Source organism: Anolis sagrei, chromosome 2 (assembly GCF_037176765.1).
Source record: "Anolis sagrei isolate rAnoSag1 chromosome 2, rAnoSag1.mat, whole genome shotgun sequence".
Classification (NCBI taxonomy): Eukaryota; Metazoa; Chordata; class Lepidosauria; order Squamata; family Dactyloidae; genus Anolis; species Anolis sagrei.
The window spans coordinates 81,798,624-81,815,295 of record NC_090022.1 but is presented as its reverse complement, the minus strand read 5'-3'; the positions used below and the strand labels follow the sequence as shown (position 1 = coordinate 81,815,295).

General features: G+C 39.4%; 1 protein-coding gene across 10 annotated transcripts in view; it reads right to left on the bottom strand.

The window, feature by feature from the left end:
- FAXDC2 (fatty acid hydroxylase domain containing 2) overlaps nt 1-16,664 on the bottom strand; it is a 37,617-nt gene extending 20,953 nt beyond the window's left edge. The window contains exons 1-6 of one of the 10 annotated variants that reach the window (XM_060765522.2): nt 16,452-16,664; nt 13,036-13,158; nt 8,600-8,768; nt 8,305-8,393; nt 4,035-4,076; nt 1,040-1,093 (exon numbers count right to left, since the gene is read on the bottom strand). In XM_060765522.2, coding sequence (XP_060621505.2) covers nt 1,040-1,093; nt 4,035-4,046 — 66 coding nt within the window. In that variant the 5' untranslated portion in view covers nt 4,047-4,076; nt 8,305-8,393; nt 8,600-8,768; nt 13,036-13,158; nt 16,452-16,664. Of the gene's footprint in view, nt 1-1,039; nt 1,094-4,034; nt 4,077-4,169; nt 4,258-4,328; nt 4,478-8,304; nt 8,394-8,599; nt 8,769-13,035; nt 13,159-16,437 lie in introns of those variants that run through there. The other 9 variants (XM_060765525.2, XM_067463661.1, XM_060765524.2 and 6 more) reach the window with 9 other exon arrangements.
- Nucleotides 16,665-16,672: the final 8 nt, after the last annotated feature.

The window sequence follows — 16,672 nt, the reverse complement described above, 5'->3', positions numbered from 1 at the left end:
ACCAACATCATAACTCCCCAAAAACCTCACATATAAAAGCAACATGTAGAACCTAACATTAATAGATTAAAGCAAAACATAATCAAACAAAAATATATAATGACATAAAATCTGAACTTAAAACAATTCACACTGAATCAATCAGCAATCTCTCTCTTATCTATCTATCTATGGCTGGGGGCTGGACTGGATGACAACTGGGGTCCCCTTCCATCTCTAGCATTCCATGAAAGACCTATCCCCTCTCTCCCTTCTATCTCTGACTGGTATGAAATAACGTTAGCACCTTAGTGCAGGGGTCAAAGTGCATTCTTAATATTATGTCACTTGAGTTCAATTGTGGGGATATTATTTTATGCTGTCGAGATATTCTATCTTGATCTTTGAATTTGTCAGTTTAAAGGTAACAGCATATACTTTATATCAGACTAGCAGCTGGTGCTACATTGTAATTATATGCATGATTATTATATAAACAAGGGTTATAGTAAAGCATTTAACCACAGCACTAAGATAACTCAGACCTAAATTAAATTGTTAGTCCTAAAAACTGTACCGCAATTAAATCATCTCCTTCTCTGAGTAGGGAAGTAAAAGGTGAGCACTTAGACTGTCCTAGGAAACCCTAAAAGAAGCACTGACTTTTCTACTCTCTTTGCTGTGGCACAACTTCTGGTCTTTTTGAATGCCTAGTTGTGGAAATTGTGGCGCTGGCCAGGGCAGCTCTCCCCAAGGTAGCATTGGAGCTTGCTCTCTTCATGGAATGACCCCCGACTTATCCACAAGTCACCTCAAAATCTATATTTTTGGCCCCCAAACCTGCCTTCAACTTATACATCAGGCCAATTTACACATGAGTACATACTGTAATTACATGCTTTTCTTAAAGGCATTTCAGTGTAAACAATACAATTTCTTCTAGTTACTATTGCTATACTAAGGTGGTCTATATCCATGAATCATACATATTATGTAAATAGTACTGTAGGTGCTGCTGCTAAACATAAAAATGATATTTCTGTGGGAATGGTAATTTTACCTGTTTTAGATGGTTTCTAGAGCTTGGTGGAGGACATTTAGCCATTTCTTTCATCTGAAATATAAATTAATTACACAAATGAAAGTTAAGATACAATTGGAGATTAGGACTCGTGCCTCCTGTTATATAATTTTCGCCAAGGCCACATAATGTTTGTGTCCATGGAAGCAATGGCAAAGGTATTTTAAAGGCATTTCACTAGCCAAACTATCAATAAACATTCTGGACTCTAAACCCATTGCAATAACAAGTGGCATTAAAAAGGTTTGCCCATTATCCCCTCTTTTGGCCACTTTGAAAAGTGAATGAGCTCCAGAAACTGACTTAGCTTTTGTGCTTCTGATGCAATTTTGATGTTATGGAAACTTGTGGAGCCCTTGGCCATTCATGGATTACATTTGAGGATTTTGCAAAATTAACTGGATTGTGGAATATTTTTCAAAAGTCTAATCTTACGTGCTTTAATTTTCTTTCTAATACTTTTCTAATAATAATTTTCTACATGTCAGATATTTAATTAACCAATAAATAAGTGTCTGTAACTAATACAGCTGGTAAATCTTTTGAGGTAAACTATGGAGTTGTCTGGGAGAAAATACTGAAAGACTTGAAAACAGAGTCGTGGGCTAATATTGTCCTTGCCGCATTGCCACTATAAATATGATGGCTCTTCCCAAAGTGTGTTATTTATTTTAAATATATCCTCTAGAGCAGCATTTCCCAACCTGAGGATCGGGACCCCTGGGGGGATTGTGAGGGGGTCCCAGAAGCCAAAGACCATCAAAAAACATATATTTCTGATGGTCTTAGGAACCCCTTTGGCAGAGAAGGCTGAAGATCCCTTCACCTGTCCTTCTCTTCCTTTTTGGAAACAGACGGCAAATCCTCCCACCAAAAGCCCTCCTCCACTGTGATTGGCTGGCCTCTCAGCTGGCCTCTCAGCCAAGGGGAGGGTTGTTTCCTAGCCTCCAAATGGTGAGGGGAGAGCAGACATGCTTGGCACATGGCAGTGTAGTGTGCATGTGCATGCGAGGGAGAGCATGTGAGGATGGAGGGAGGCTCATGCCAGCAAGTCCCTTCAAGATATGGGGATTCTTGTGTGGGGGGGTTGGCACAATTCTATGGTTGGTGGGGTTCAGAATGCTCTTTGACTGTAGGTGAACTATAAATCCCAGCAACTACAACTCCCAAATGTCAAGGTCTATTTTCCCCAAACTCCACCAGTGTTCATATTTGGGCATATTGAGTAATCATATCAAGTTTGGTCCAGATCTACCATTGTTTGAGTCCACAGTGCTCTCTGGATGTAAGTGAACTACAACTCCAAAATTCAAGGTCAATGGCCACAAAACCCTTCCAGTATTTTTTGTTGGTCATGGGAGTTCTGTGTAGCAAGTTTGCTTCAATTCCATCATTGGTGGAGCTCAGAATGCTCTTTGATTGTAGATTAACTATAAATCCCAGCAACTAAAACTCCCAAATGATAAAACTGATCCCCCCTCAACCCCACCAGTATTCAAATTTGGGTGTGTCAGGTATTTGTGTCAAATTTGGTCAAGGGAATGAAAATACATTATGCATATCAGATATATTACAATCCATAACAATAGCAAAATTACAGTTATGAAGTAGCAACGAAAATAATTTTATGGTTGAGGATCAACACACCGTGAGGAACTGTATTAAGGGTTCACAGCATTAGGAAGGTTGAGAAATACTGCTCTAGAACATTCTCACAAGATATTTAAAGGTGGGCAGAGGAAGCCTTTCTTTTTAAAAGCAACAGCCAAAACTCTTAGGCTAAAATCAGTTCTGAGGGGTGCGCCTATCAGGAAAAACCTTGTTTAATACTTTACTATACTGTAATGTTTTTCTGTCACATCAACTATTAAAAGGCAAGGGTGTATTTGTGCATTAATCACCCTTGGAAATCTTGGATGGCCATAACCCCTCATTCCCACCCCACAAAAATGTCTTTTAGGTGAGATGTAAAGAGTAGGCATGGTTAGAGCCACGTTGGATAACTTGTGGCTTGTAATAAATTCATTACAATTACCTTTTTGAAGCGATTTTGAAGCATTTTTAAAATCGGAAGTCCCTTTGCACTCCAGGGTGCACAACACATCACTATGGGGATGTAACACTGGCCATATAAACCAAAATCACATGAGAAACTGAACATTACATAAAAGCATCTGCATTTTGAGATAACTTCAACTTTAGTCCCACCTAGTGTATATCTAATAAAATTTAGTTGCTTATGATTAACATCACCTGGCATTTTATTATTGCAATAAGCTCCTGTAGGACTCAAGCAACACTGAAAATAAAACAAATTGGAAAAGATGAAGAAAGAGGACAGGAAGGGAGAGGAGAAATGTTTGGATACAGTCAGCACTAGAACCAGATAAAAACTGAATCATCTGCAACTAAATGGTGATCAAATATGAACACGGGGGATCTATGGGCAAGCCCTCTGGAAATCTTCTTTTTAAACAGGTGCTGGGTTTGTAACATTTCATGGTGTTTTCCATTTAGCTTAGCTCTGAGATACCTCTCAGGACGTTCCTCAGGTTGCTTTCTTACATTGGTTTTTGATTAGGCTAACAGAAAAACATTTGCATATTCCAGAGTTCCTATATATTTGCATACCACCAAGGGCCACTTTTAGTAATTATTCTAATTAGAGATCAGTAAGAACTAATTGCAACATGTCTGCCCGGAATGATCCCTACCTCTTGCTTAGCCAGGCTTCCTGGAAAACAGGAATTTAAGAGACAATGTACTTAAAAGAAATATACTTTAAATCGCAAGACAGTTGCGTGCCTCAGTAACCTATATCATCTATGTCAGCAGAAACTCTAAACATGTTGAGATCCACACACCACAGGTGAGTAATACTATAATACAGCAGGCAATATTAATAAATCCTGTTTATCAAGAAGCAAAAAGCAAATGCCTTGACCTAATGAATTATTTGAGACAGTAATGTTACCTGTACGCCCATCTTCTTAGCTAGTAGATGATTTTCACAAACCTGCAAAAAGAAGAAATAAACAATCAAGAGAGGAAAGGGATTTGCTCAGAAGTTGTTTTGGAACTGAATTTTTAGAATTTCAATGTGAAGTACAATGGCAAAGATCCAGTCTACGGCATTTCCTCATGTGTGCAAAGTCCGTAAGCTAACAGGGCTTCCCTCACCCAGATGATTAGTCTGGAAGGTATAGCTTCTGGTTCTTTAACAGATTTTCGGCATACAGCATGGGATTGTGGAAGTAGTTTCACTCACCTGACTTTTCCAGATTGTTAGCAAGTCTGACAGATTCACAGGATCAAGGAATCTGCAACCTGCTATCCACTTTCTCCAGGGGAAAAATACTGAAAGAGCACTGACAGTGTTGTTTCTCACTTTTGAACTCTGCTCTTTGTCCTATCAATTTTTATTTTTCAAACTACAGGGATTGTCACTTGTAATTACCTTGAAGGATTTTTTTAAAGATAAGGACTGATCGTTTGATACAGTTCCTGAAAAAGGCCAATTTACGTAGATAAGAACATGATCATGCAACTATGTTTTTTTCTGATAAAATGATATTTTATCTCATTTTTCCAGGTCCCTTTGCGTGCTATACTTATACTACACTATTATGCTCCATGTTTATAGTCGTGTTATCTCTTAGATATTAGGTACATAGCTTGCTTTAAGAAAACAATATACATATTTAGCAAATAACATGAAAGTTAAGCCTCTTGTTTAGCAGTTTCACTTTGTCCGCTCATTAATCCCTCAAAGAGTGGCAAGGATGACTTTGGGATTCTTTGGGGATTATTCATGTCAAAGGTAATTTGGCAGATTTCTCTCAACCCATTCACCTGGATTTACAACACACAAAAACAGTCCCCAAGTTGTAAACAAGATAGGTGCTGTAGGTTTGGTCTTAAACTGATTATGTTTACAAGTTTGAACAAGTACATTTTGTAACTCTCTCTCTCTCTCTGTATACACACACACACAGATAGAGTTACATTTACAAAGTGTACTTGTTCACACTTGTAAACAAATTCAACTTAACACCAAAACTACAGAACCTATCTTGTGCACAACTTATACATACACACATGCATGCATGCTTAGGATATCATAGGGAAGGCTTAACACCCCTCTGGTTTTTGTTTTGCTGCCTGTGCCTCTGTTCCGAAGATTTCATCTTTCTTTCTGTCTCTGTGATAATTGGGTTTTGAAAAAAAACTGGCTTGCTGTGGTAACAAGGATTGGTGATAAAACTTCAGTGGAGTCACCTTTTCCTCATAACACTTTCAAGACTGAATTTCCCTTCCTAGGAGTAGATTTTTTTTCACTTCTTATTATCTCACTCCATTCTTAACTATGAGTCGTTTTTAAGTCAGCTGGTAAGTGGCATTTCTAACCACAATACTACCTGGGCTTCCAGGAACAGTGTCGGGTACAGGAGGATCCCCAAACTATGTACCTTTCCTTTCTTTGAACACTGTTGTGCAAGCCGGTTGCAACACCAATGGCCAGTCTCTATATATCTTCTCAACCTTTTCTGGATTATCTTAGCTTGTTTATGCTTATGTCTGAATTTTTTGAACACTTGTTCAGAATTTCCATCACTTATTTTGACCACAGCCATTGTAGTACCATATGCCTCCAAGCACAACCATAGGGAAACAGTGTGATGCATTCATTTATAGTACTGAAAGCCACAAAGCGGTCAAGTAGAGCAAACACAGGTGCATCCACTCTTCCCTCCATATCCCAGTGCAAGTCATCCACTTGGGAAGGCAGCATGTATTCCAAAACAAGGCAGAATGTTAAACTGATATCGATTATCCAACACTCTACTATTTTGCTCAAAACAGAAGCAGATTTGGCACTGACATAATGAAACCATCAAAACTAGTTGTCCAGCCCTGTGGATGCCTAAAGAAGTCCAAAGTCAAACAGAGAATGATCTGCAACTGTTACACACAGTTCATCGTCCATCAATCCACCACAGAAAATTAGATCCAAGCCTGTTCTTTTAGTATCGCCTGCTTTATGTTACCAGAAGGACCAGAAGTTCGATGTAGCTAATGCCTTATTTTAAACTCTTATCCCAGAGAAGGGCAGCAAACTCAAATTCACACAGATTTTGAGTTCAATAGAAAACATATTTTCTATTATTCAGCTGGAATAAGTATTTTATCTTTCAATCCCATAGAAACCATCTAAGATCAAATATACCCTTGGGAATTATGTTCTCTTCTATTCTAACTGAAAACCATAGGTCACAATTACTAGAAATTCTGAGAACTATGGTCCTATCTACAGTGCTATATAAAATCCAGGTTATTTGCTTTGAGATTGATTATATGGCAGTGCAGACCTAGGCCCTTTTTACACTGCCTTATAATCCAGATTATCAAAACAGATAGTCCACTTTATCTGCTTCGAACTAGATTACAGTCCACACTGCCATATAATTCAGTTAAAATAAGATAACCTGAATTTTATATATCCGTGTAGAAGGGGTCTCACATAATCCAGTTCAAAACAGATAATATGGATTATCTGTTTCGATGATCTAGACTATATCACAGTGTAGATCCAGCCTAATTTAAAGGGAACAGTGATACAAAAGTAAATTAGAAATCACAGGTGATCATCATGACAATCATTACTGGCTTTTGGTTACATGCTTAGTATGTTCAGGAAGCTCACTTGAGGTGGTAAAGCTTTATTTAAGATAACCAAGAAAAGCAAACTATGCCACTACTATTGATACTGATGAGTATCAAATGCATCATAAATGTATAGGCAACACAATTCAAATAATAGATGGGCTTTCACCCCATTTGTTGAGGTACAGTATATACATTACATCTTTCTGGTCTTTCCCCCCATTGGCCTCTTAATCAAAATATCTCTAAGTTAACCCCTGTATCAGCCGCCAACCGAAACAACTTTGGGACTGCTATACTTCCTATAGCAGACTCATGAATCTACCAACATAAAGATAAGAATTCCTAACTAATGAAAACTCTCCATACAAGGTTCTACTCAAGGGAGTGATATCAGCATGTTAAAAGTATTACACCTACCATCATCACTGGATGATGCATACATCATCATATACATGCATATAGCATCTTAAACAAATGAATTAACAGATGGACAGACACAATACAGTAACAGTGTTCATACAACATAGTAACAGTATTCCCCTAAAGAGCATGACAGGACTTAAGCTTAATATCTTGATACTGACACTAACTAAGGCGAACTCAAAGACATAGGAAGCTATATTACTCTTTGCATATATCAGGAGCAGGTCAAGGAGCCATGTTAGATCCCTTCTATACTGCTATATAGAATCTAGATTATCAGTTTTGAACTGGATTATATGGCAGTGTAGACTCATATGATCCAGTTCTAAGATAATGTGGATTTTATATGGTAGTGTAGAAGGGACCCAAGTCTATAGTAGCAAAAGTGCTAGTTAACAAGTTCCGCGTAAAATATGATTTGATTTGAGTGAAATCCACTAAAACTAGAACTTATTAAGTTCCCCAAGACTATTTGTTGTTTTGTATTACGCATGTAGGTGTATAAATCCTTGGCTGTCTCCTCATCCTGTAAAAAATGCAGTGGGAATCTAGTAAGTACTCATGACAATTACAAGCAGCTCAGCTCAGTGCATATTTACTCAAAAGTAAATTTCACAGAAGCACAAAAGGTGCACAATTTCCTTTCCCTATAAGTAATATCCACTGAACTCTATAAGATTCATTTCTGAGTAATTGCACAGACCACTAAATGTTAAGCAAGATGAGCACCATAATTCCCTATATATGTAAGCTGCTCTAAATCCCCCTTGGGGTGAGAAGGGCAGGATAGAAAGATGGCAAATAAATAAATAAATAAATAAATATGCTCAAATATGAATTCCAAGTTCACTACTTGTTCCCAACTAAACAAATAAGCAGACACAGCATTTCAGTCATGATATCATTCACTATTCACAGTCCCCTCGGGGAGATAGGGCAGGATATAAATAAAGTTCATTATTATTATTATTATTATTATTATTGTTATTGTTATTATTATTATTATTATTATTAACAATTCATGACAGGCACACTTTCACTATAGAGATAAACGTTTATCTCAAGGTTCTCTCTCAAGCATACAGTTTCTTTCTTTTATTCTTAAAATTCAAGAAGTCAGCAAAAAAAAAGAAGCAAAGAAAGCTGTGTCTTACTATTTATTTATTTGCTTCACTTATACACCGACATTCTCACCCTCACATGGGGACTTCAAGGCAGCTTACAACTCTGGCAAGATTCAATGCTGTTTAAAACATAACCATAAAACATATCCCATCAATTAAACAATTAAAACAGTTAAGCAAATAAAACACATAGAATAATAACTGATTCAAAACATATAAAGCGCACAATACCATTCATCCATAATACTTGCTCATATTCCTTATTAAGCCTATGTCAAAATCCGTAATAGCTTCTTCTTCATCAATTTCCTCCTCTCTTTTTTACCTGCCTAGTTTGTGCTTAGCTGCAGCTATAGAGAGTTCGCACTATCTCCAGTCTTCCCAGAAACTGTTTCTGCTTTTCCTCTCTCCTCTTGTTTTTACTGCTTTCGGTATGATAGCTGTTGACAGGGCAGGAGGGGCGGGCTGTAAGGAAGCAGATGATTCCTCTTGACCTGCAAACAACATGCATGAAGCTAGAGCCAAGATCATAATTGGGGCTGGCAATTGTGTAATCAATTAATAATGGATTATACAGGTAGATTACAATAATTTACGACAGACTTATTAAAACTGTCATAGGGCTTAGTAACCTCATCAAAGAAGCAGCAATTCACATTGCTCTGGGGCCTTTCCACACAGCTTTATATCCCAGAACATCAAGGCAGAAAATCCCCCAATATCTGCTTTGAACTGGGTTATCTGAGTCCATACTCAGATAATGTGGGATTTTCTGCCATGATATTCTGGGATATAAGGATTGTGTGGAAGGGCCCTTGGTTGTGCTTAAACACCACAATATCCGCATAGGAATTTTATGAGGGCTTCCACATTGTCTCTACCCCTCTCATATATAACAGTTCAAAGATTATCAGATGGCTTGAAATTTGTTGGAAACTATGCTACCATAACAATTGATAATGCTTTCATGGGTCATTTTTCTCAGTTTATGGAGTGACTGTGGGAAGGAAGCTGTCTCCACCTTTGCAGGATGGGTGATTTTACCCCCCCCCCCCCCCCGCTGGCCAAATTATAGTTTCCTTGCAGAGAGCTTTTAGCTTTGAGGGCCCACCTAGAAGCAGGCAGTGTAAAAACATCTTGACTCATTTTCCCCCTTTATTCTCTTTGTTGCCATTGCCTCTGTGGCATTTTAATAGTATCCCCTCCTTAGTGCTGCTTAACCAGTGTGTTTGTCTGCTGGCACAGAATCTTGGGTATTGTTTTCTGGGTGTTCTGTACTCAGTACTTGGACGGGAAAACAACAGGAAATATTATGGAATCTCCAGGAAGGTCAAGGAAAGAATTTCCATCTAAAAAGCTGAAGAGTCTTTGTTGCCTGTCTGCAATGGGCTACAGGAGCCAGTGGTGTTTGACTCAGGCATCTTCTTCTATTCCTACAGAATAATGTCAAGTGGTAAAGGGGGACACATTTACAATCTCTTAATCCTCTTCAATACCCCCCCCCAAATCTGTAACACTGGTAGCAAACGCCACTTAAAGGGATGGTGCTGCTGAGTTTGCATTATATGCCAAGTTGCAGATCTTTAGGACAGCATTTTTTACATTCTCATTATTCATTTCTTCTATTCTTTTACTGTGGTCTTACAGTCTTGCTAAAGGGATACAATACACATTCAGTCAAGAATCACATAGGATAAAGGAGGGAGGGAGAGAATGAAACCATGGAAAAGAACACAAAACAGATGAAGTTCACTTTCACCAGACAGCCTTCCCTAGTACAATAAGTAGGGGATTTTTTCTCTTGTTTACCTACTCTAAACCTCAACAACCAGACAGTAGGGCTACATTAAATCTTTCTTTCTTACTCTCATTGGCTGTTTTTGGCCCACTACCATGTTTTCCTAATATTTTAGCCAGTATGTGGGAGGCAACTAAGCCAGCATTAAAAATCAATATTCCTTCTTCTGATGTGCAAGAAGTAAAAGTACATCACCTAATCCCATCTGATTTTAAAAGCTAAGCAAGTTGTGACCTGCCTAGTACTTTGATACCAGGTAACAAGGTAATTCAAGGAATCGCCAGGCACAATCACAGAACTGGAAGGACCTCTTGGTTCAACCCCAACTAAAACATCTCCAGCAGGTACCTGCAAGAGATCCAGAGACAAGTTGACGTGCTCAGAGAAGAGTAAAGGGGGTGATAAGATACGGAGGAAAAAAACATACAAGGAGCTGGGCATATTTATCTTGATGGAGATGAGATTAAGTGTTGTGGCGCAGCTGGTTCGGAGTCAGCTGCATTAAAATCACTACTGACAGAAAGGTCATGAGTTCAAAGCCAGCCCGGGTTGGAGTAAGCTCACGACCATTTGTTTAGCTTGTTGTTGACCTTTGCAGCCCAAAAGACAGTTGCATCTGTCAAGTAGGAAATTTAGGTACCACTTATGCTGGGAGGCTACTTTAACTAATTTACGACGCCATAAAAATCTCCAGCAGCGTGCAAAAGAATGAGGAAATACTCCATCGGTGTCACAAGTGGACTGTGAAGCAACAGCTCCCCTGATGGCTGGAATTCGAACATATGCTCATTAAACTGGAAGCTAAATAGCCTCTGTGTGTCTGTCTATATATGTTGTGTGTCTATGGCATTAAATATTTGCCATGTATATGTGCATTGTGATCCACCCTGAGTCCCCTGCGTGGTGAGAAGGGTGGAATATAAATACTGTAAATAAATAAATAAGTAAATACTTCAAGGGCTCTCACGGAGAGGAGAGTGCAGAGGATAGAACCATATCAAATGGTCTCAAATGATAGGATAGTAGATTTTGACTTAACACTAGAAGGGACTTCTTGACAGTGAGAATGGTTTGACAAGGAACCAACTGTCCCAAGGGGTGATGAGTCTTCTTCTCTGGATGTCTTGGACCCATATCCATGTTTTAATTTCCTGCTAAAAGAGAGGAGGGATGACAATGATCTAATTTCCCCGGGGAGTGAATTCCACAGGCGGGGGGCCACCACCGAGAAGGCCCTGTCCCTCGTCCCCACCAATCTCGTTTGTGACAAGGGAGGGGCCGTGAGCAGGGCCCCTCCAGAAGATCTTAAATTCCTAGGCGGGACGTAGAAGGAGATACATTCAGACAGGTACGCTGGGCCGGTGCCGTATAGGGTTTTATAGGTCAAGACCAGCACTTTGAATTGTGCTCGGAACTGAATCGACAGCCAGTGGAGCCGACATAACAGAGGGGTGGTATGCTCTCTGTATGATGCTCCAGTGAGAAGTCTAGCTGCCGCCCGCTGGACTAGTTGAAGTTTCCGAACAGTCTTCAAAGGCAACCTCATGTAGATTGCGTTGCAGTAATCTATTCGGGATGTAACAAGAGCGTGGTCAGATCAGACTTCCCAAGGTACGGGCGCAGCTGGCGCACAAGTTTTAATTGTGCAAAAGCTCTCCCAGCCACCACCAAGACCTGGGGTTCCAAGCTCAGCGATGAGTCCAGGATCACTCCCAAACTGCGAACCTGTGTCTTCAGGGGGAGTGTAACCCCATCTAACACAGGCTCACTTAATCACTTAATGTTATTAACCAAGAACTTGTATTCCAACAGGAATGCTAAAATAATAGTTGGCATTTCTGGCTCATTAACTGATTTTGTCTCGGTGAATAAAGCAAGGATAACTGTTTCCATCATAACACTTTAATTTATACCTGAACTACATAATCCCACTATTTCCTGGCGCTTAATTCTGTCCGTCCTCAATTGGGACAAAGCTGTCTTATTTTATATGCAGATAATGTGGTTTAATTCCACTTACAGGTCTGAGAAGGCTGCTCTTTACGCTCAGCACCGTTTGTTCTTAAATAACTGAACATTAACTATACTAAAACAAAGGTGCTAATTTTTGGAAAAGGACATCCTGTTCTCAGTGGTCATGAGATTGAACAATGCATGGAATTTAAGTTCCTGGGCATTCTTTTTACAGAAAGCCACTCCTGGAAGCCTCATATAGAAGTTACTAAAGCAGTAATCTTGAGATCTGTTGGAGCAATCTTTAGATTTTTTTCCACCATGTAGGGGGTCAATAGGCCTGAAAATATTCCAGTTCAGTCATTGCCCTGATTGTGTACAGTGGCACTGTCTGGGGATGGGATGACTTTCAGGGCCTTCCAAACAGGCCCTATCTTCCAAGATCTGATCCCAGGTTTTCTGCTCTAAACTGGATTATATGAGACCGCGCTGCCGGATAATCTAGGCGAAACAGAAAACCTAAGTTCAGATTCTGGGATATAGAGCCTGTTTGATAGGGCCCTCAGACTCTCAAAAATGGAAGCTCTTCAGAATACACGAGTTTTAAATTGCATTTAAAAAAATAACAACAATTGAGACTAAAAAAGAAAACATTTCTTGAGAAATTGCAAATACTTTCATCTGGTACATTGCAGCCCTAGTTCAGGCAAAGGTCAGTTTACCTTCTATTAGATCTCACGTTTCATTTTATTTAACTACTGGAGAATTTTGAAAGATTTGCCGGAGTTTTCCTCAAAATACGTTTTGAACAGCTATCAAACTGCAGTTTGGAGTTCAAGATATAAAAGGTTGCTTCAACTGTATCCTACTCTGCTTGACAATTGTTCTATCTTGAATTCTAAAGTATTGCGAGTATGGTTTTTCACCATGGTACACAACTGGACAGACGGGCCTTAATAACAAATTTCTCAAAATGGCAGAGACTATAATTTGACTATCAAGGGGCTTACCTGGCTAAGCTTATACTTCCAAAGTTAGGCAAATGCTTACAGCCCTTCGCTTTCAAGCCATGCCTACTGCTATGATTGATGGCAGATATCCTTGTATTCTTCTGATCCTCTATTTGTGGAGCCCTAGAAATTGATGATTTGTCCTGTTATTTCCTCTTCTGTTCATCATATTCTTAACCAATAAGCAAATTTTTTGGATCTTTTCTAGCTTATTTATTTTCTAATAATATTTCAGAATTTTTTTTAATCTCTTGTCTGATATTAATTCCATGGTAACTTGAAAGGTTTCTTTTTTTGCCCTGGCTGAGATGAAAAATTAGGCAAGATTTATCACTGATATTCCAACCAATTCCTCTGGGGATGCTTTTACAGTATTGTTTATATTTAATGTATGCATTGAATTGAATATTTTGCATATATTTTATGTAGTACTTTTATACTGCTACATTAAATATTGTATGGGAGTGACTTATGGTATAATATTAATAAACTACTTATGATCATAAGTGAAGACATCTGCCCTTGCACTTTGCTACTCTGCTGCTGAGTATGCATGCCCAGTGTGGAACACATCTCACCACACTAAAACAGTGGATGTGGCTCTTAATGAGACATGCTGCATTATTACGGGGTGTCTGCGCCCTACACCACTGGAGAAATTACACTGTTTAGCCGGTATTGCACCACCTGACATCTGCCGGGAATAGTGAAAACCAATAGTGAAAGGACCAAGGCAGTGAAATTTCCAGCTCATCCCGTTTGGGTATCAGCCAGCACGTCAACGACTTAAATCAAGAAATAGTTTTCTAAGATCTACAGAGACACTTGCTGGAAACCTCAGCAAGCGAGAGTCCAAGAGTGGTAGGTTCAAACCCAGAACCTCAATCAATGGCTGACACCAAATGAGAGACTCCCCCCTGGGCACACAGAAAAATTGGCAACTTGGAAGGCGCTGAACAGACTGCGCTCTGGTACCACGAGATGCAGAGCCAACCTCAAGAAATGGGGCTACAAAGTAGAATCCACAACATGCGAGTGTGGAGAAGAGCAAACTACAGACCATCTGCTGCAATGCACTCTGAGCCCTGCTACATACACAATGGAGGACCTTCTTATAGTAACACCAGAGGCGCTCCAAGTGGCCAGCTACTGGTCAAAGGGCATTTAATCAACTACCAAGCTTACAAACTTTGTGATTTGTTTGTTTGCTTTTTTAAAAAATTCAATACAACTGTTTGCTTTGCTACTGACATGATAAATAAAGATCACAATTAAAGAAATCTCTCACCACTCCATGTTTTGAATTGCTACTACACTTCACATTCCTTCACCCTTGCCTTGGAATATATCTCTGTCCACAGAGATTTCACTCCATGCACTGCAGTTTACAGAAGCTTATGCCAGAAAATTCTTATCTAAGTTTCAAAGGTGTTTCTGGATTCCTTTGTATATTTTTCTAATAAATATGTTTAAGCAGGGATAAAGTGAAGATTGAAACTCTGGTGTTTAAGGAGTAGGTCAAGAAAAATAATTGAGCTGAAGTTCCTTGGGGAAACAAAAGGGCTTAAGCCTTACCGAAGGAGGTAAGATGAAGGCCAAATCAAAGCACCACAGAAGAAAGGCTGAGACAAAGGTCTTCAGATGACTGAATATCCCAGTAGTGCTCATGTTAGTAAAGCAGCAAATCCATTATGGCCTTTTATTTCAAATTTTATTATTTATTTATTTATTTCACAGTTTTCTATACCGAGCTTCTCAACCTCACTGAGGGACTCAGCCCGGTTTTAGAGAAACTATCAAAGGTCCCTTACACACAACTGAATAAAATCCCACATTATCTGCTTTGAACTGGAATATATGGCAGTGTGGACTCAGATAATCCCGTTTCAAAGCAGATATTGTGGGATTTAAATTTTGGAATAAACCCCAGTTGGATTAACTATTCTACAGACATTGGGTCCACCATATTCTACTGTATGGCCCTAAGAAGTGCATGAAAAAGTCAGTCCAAAAGAGAAATTCGGGAGAAGGAGGAGATTCTCAGCATTAATGTTAACATCATGAAGAATGTTATCAAGAGAGGACAATGGTGAGCCAAGCAGCAGGATCTGCAGAAGAAGAAAGTGTGTGTATGAATTACTGTGTTGCAAATTGATGCATGTCTAAAAAGTGTGTCATCAACATAAAATGTTCGGAAAGCTCTGCCTTAAACAATTTATCCCCCCAAATCACAGATTGGTTTTATAAATCCTTTAAACCTAGAAACAAATTCTTTTATTTTAAAAAGGATAAGCCTTTTAGCAAAGAGTGCAACAACCCTTTGGAAGTAACTGAGAATGAATCTCAACTGAGCATTTCCAAAGGCTAGGAATGATAGTTGCCCACCAATTTCTGATGGTCCTTGTGAAGTCTTGGCTCTGCCTTCTCCTCTCCTCTGTGTTAGTTCTCCCTGTATACAGGCCTTCCCAATAGTGTAGAGACTTTTCTTTGTATTCGTTTTTGCGTGAATCTTAAAATCCCCCCACAGGCCAGTCTTAGCTGGTCTATTTCATTTCCCTGTATAGTGCTCTCTTGATGGACTCCTCCCTTTTCTACAGGCTTGTGGCGTTGTCTGGTAATCCTAGGCCAAGGAATCCAAAAACAGGCATTCTTAGCACCTGGTGCATTTAGCAGTATTTTTATATACTACAGTCCAAAGGACAACAGAAGCTTTTGGTCAGCCTAAGCTTCACAAGGAAGAAGATTGTGACAGTTCACTACTTTACATCAGAGGCAGAAGATGCCAGAAATATGACTGCAACCAGTAAGTTCTCCTTTTGTAATGTATTGTTTTAAGTTACCTAATGATAGTCCCGAGTGGAGTTAACTCTTTTATTCCTCTTGTTTGTAGTAAACTCATTTTGGTTATCTTTTCACTTTGCCTAAAGAGCTTCTGTCTGCTAAGGGACTTAATCTTAACAGAAGGTATCCGATAGCCCCTGAGTAAAGACAGACAATAGTCTTCCCAAAAGCTCAAGTATGCCATCACAGTCCCATTCATGTTCCCCGCCCGGCACAGAAAACGAAATTATGAAAAGGAAGAAAGAAGAGGGAGAAAAAAGAAATGTGAGAGCTCCTTTTTATTTTCACAAGCGTTTCTGTGGGATATAAACCCACACCTTTGGATGCAATAAAGGTAATTAATTATCTGGCTTATTCTCACTCTGCCCTGCATCTAAATAAGTGGTCTTATATATATATGTGTGTATGTATTTGCCCCCTCCAAATTACTTAAATATGTTGCCATCTTTCTTGCTTCTCTCCCCCTTGTTATGCTGCAAGAGACTAACAGGGCCACTTCCTTATAAATCAGGCAGTCCTCTCCCACATAGCACACTCTCAACATTAAGGGTTTATGCCCACATTAATAAGAGTACCCAGGAAAGAAGTTTTAAATGCTACAAAACACTTTGTCAGCAGAGATAACCGGCTCCTTCTCCGTCGCCACTCCCACAGAGCCGCCTCTCAGCCTGGCTTCCCCACGAACCGCAGGCTGCTCCAGTTTCAGTCAGACCAGAAGAGCATGCGCAGTAGCGAGAAGAGCGTCCTTTGAGGCGGCTCCACACGCATGCGCAGTAGGAAGAAGAGCGTCCTTTGA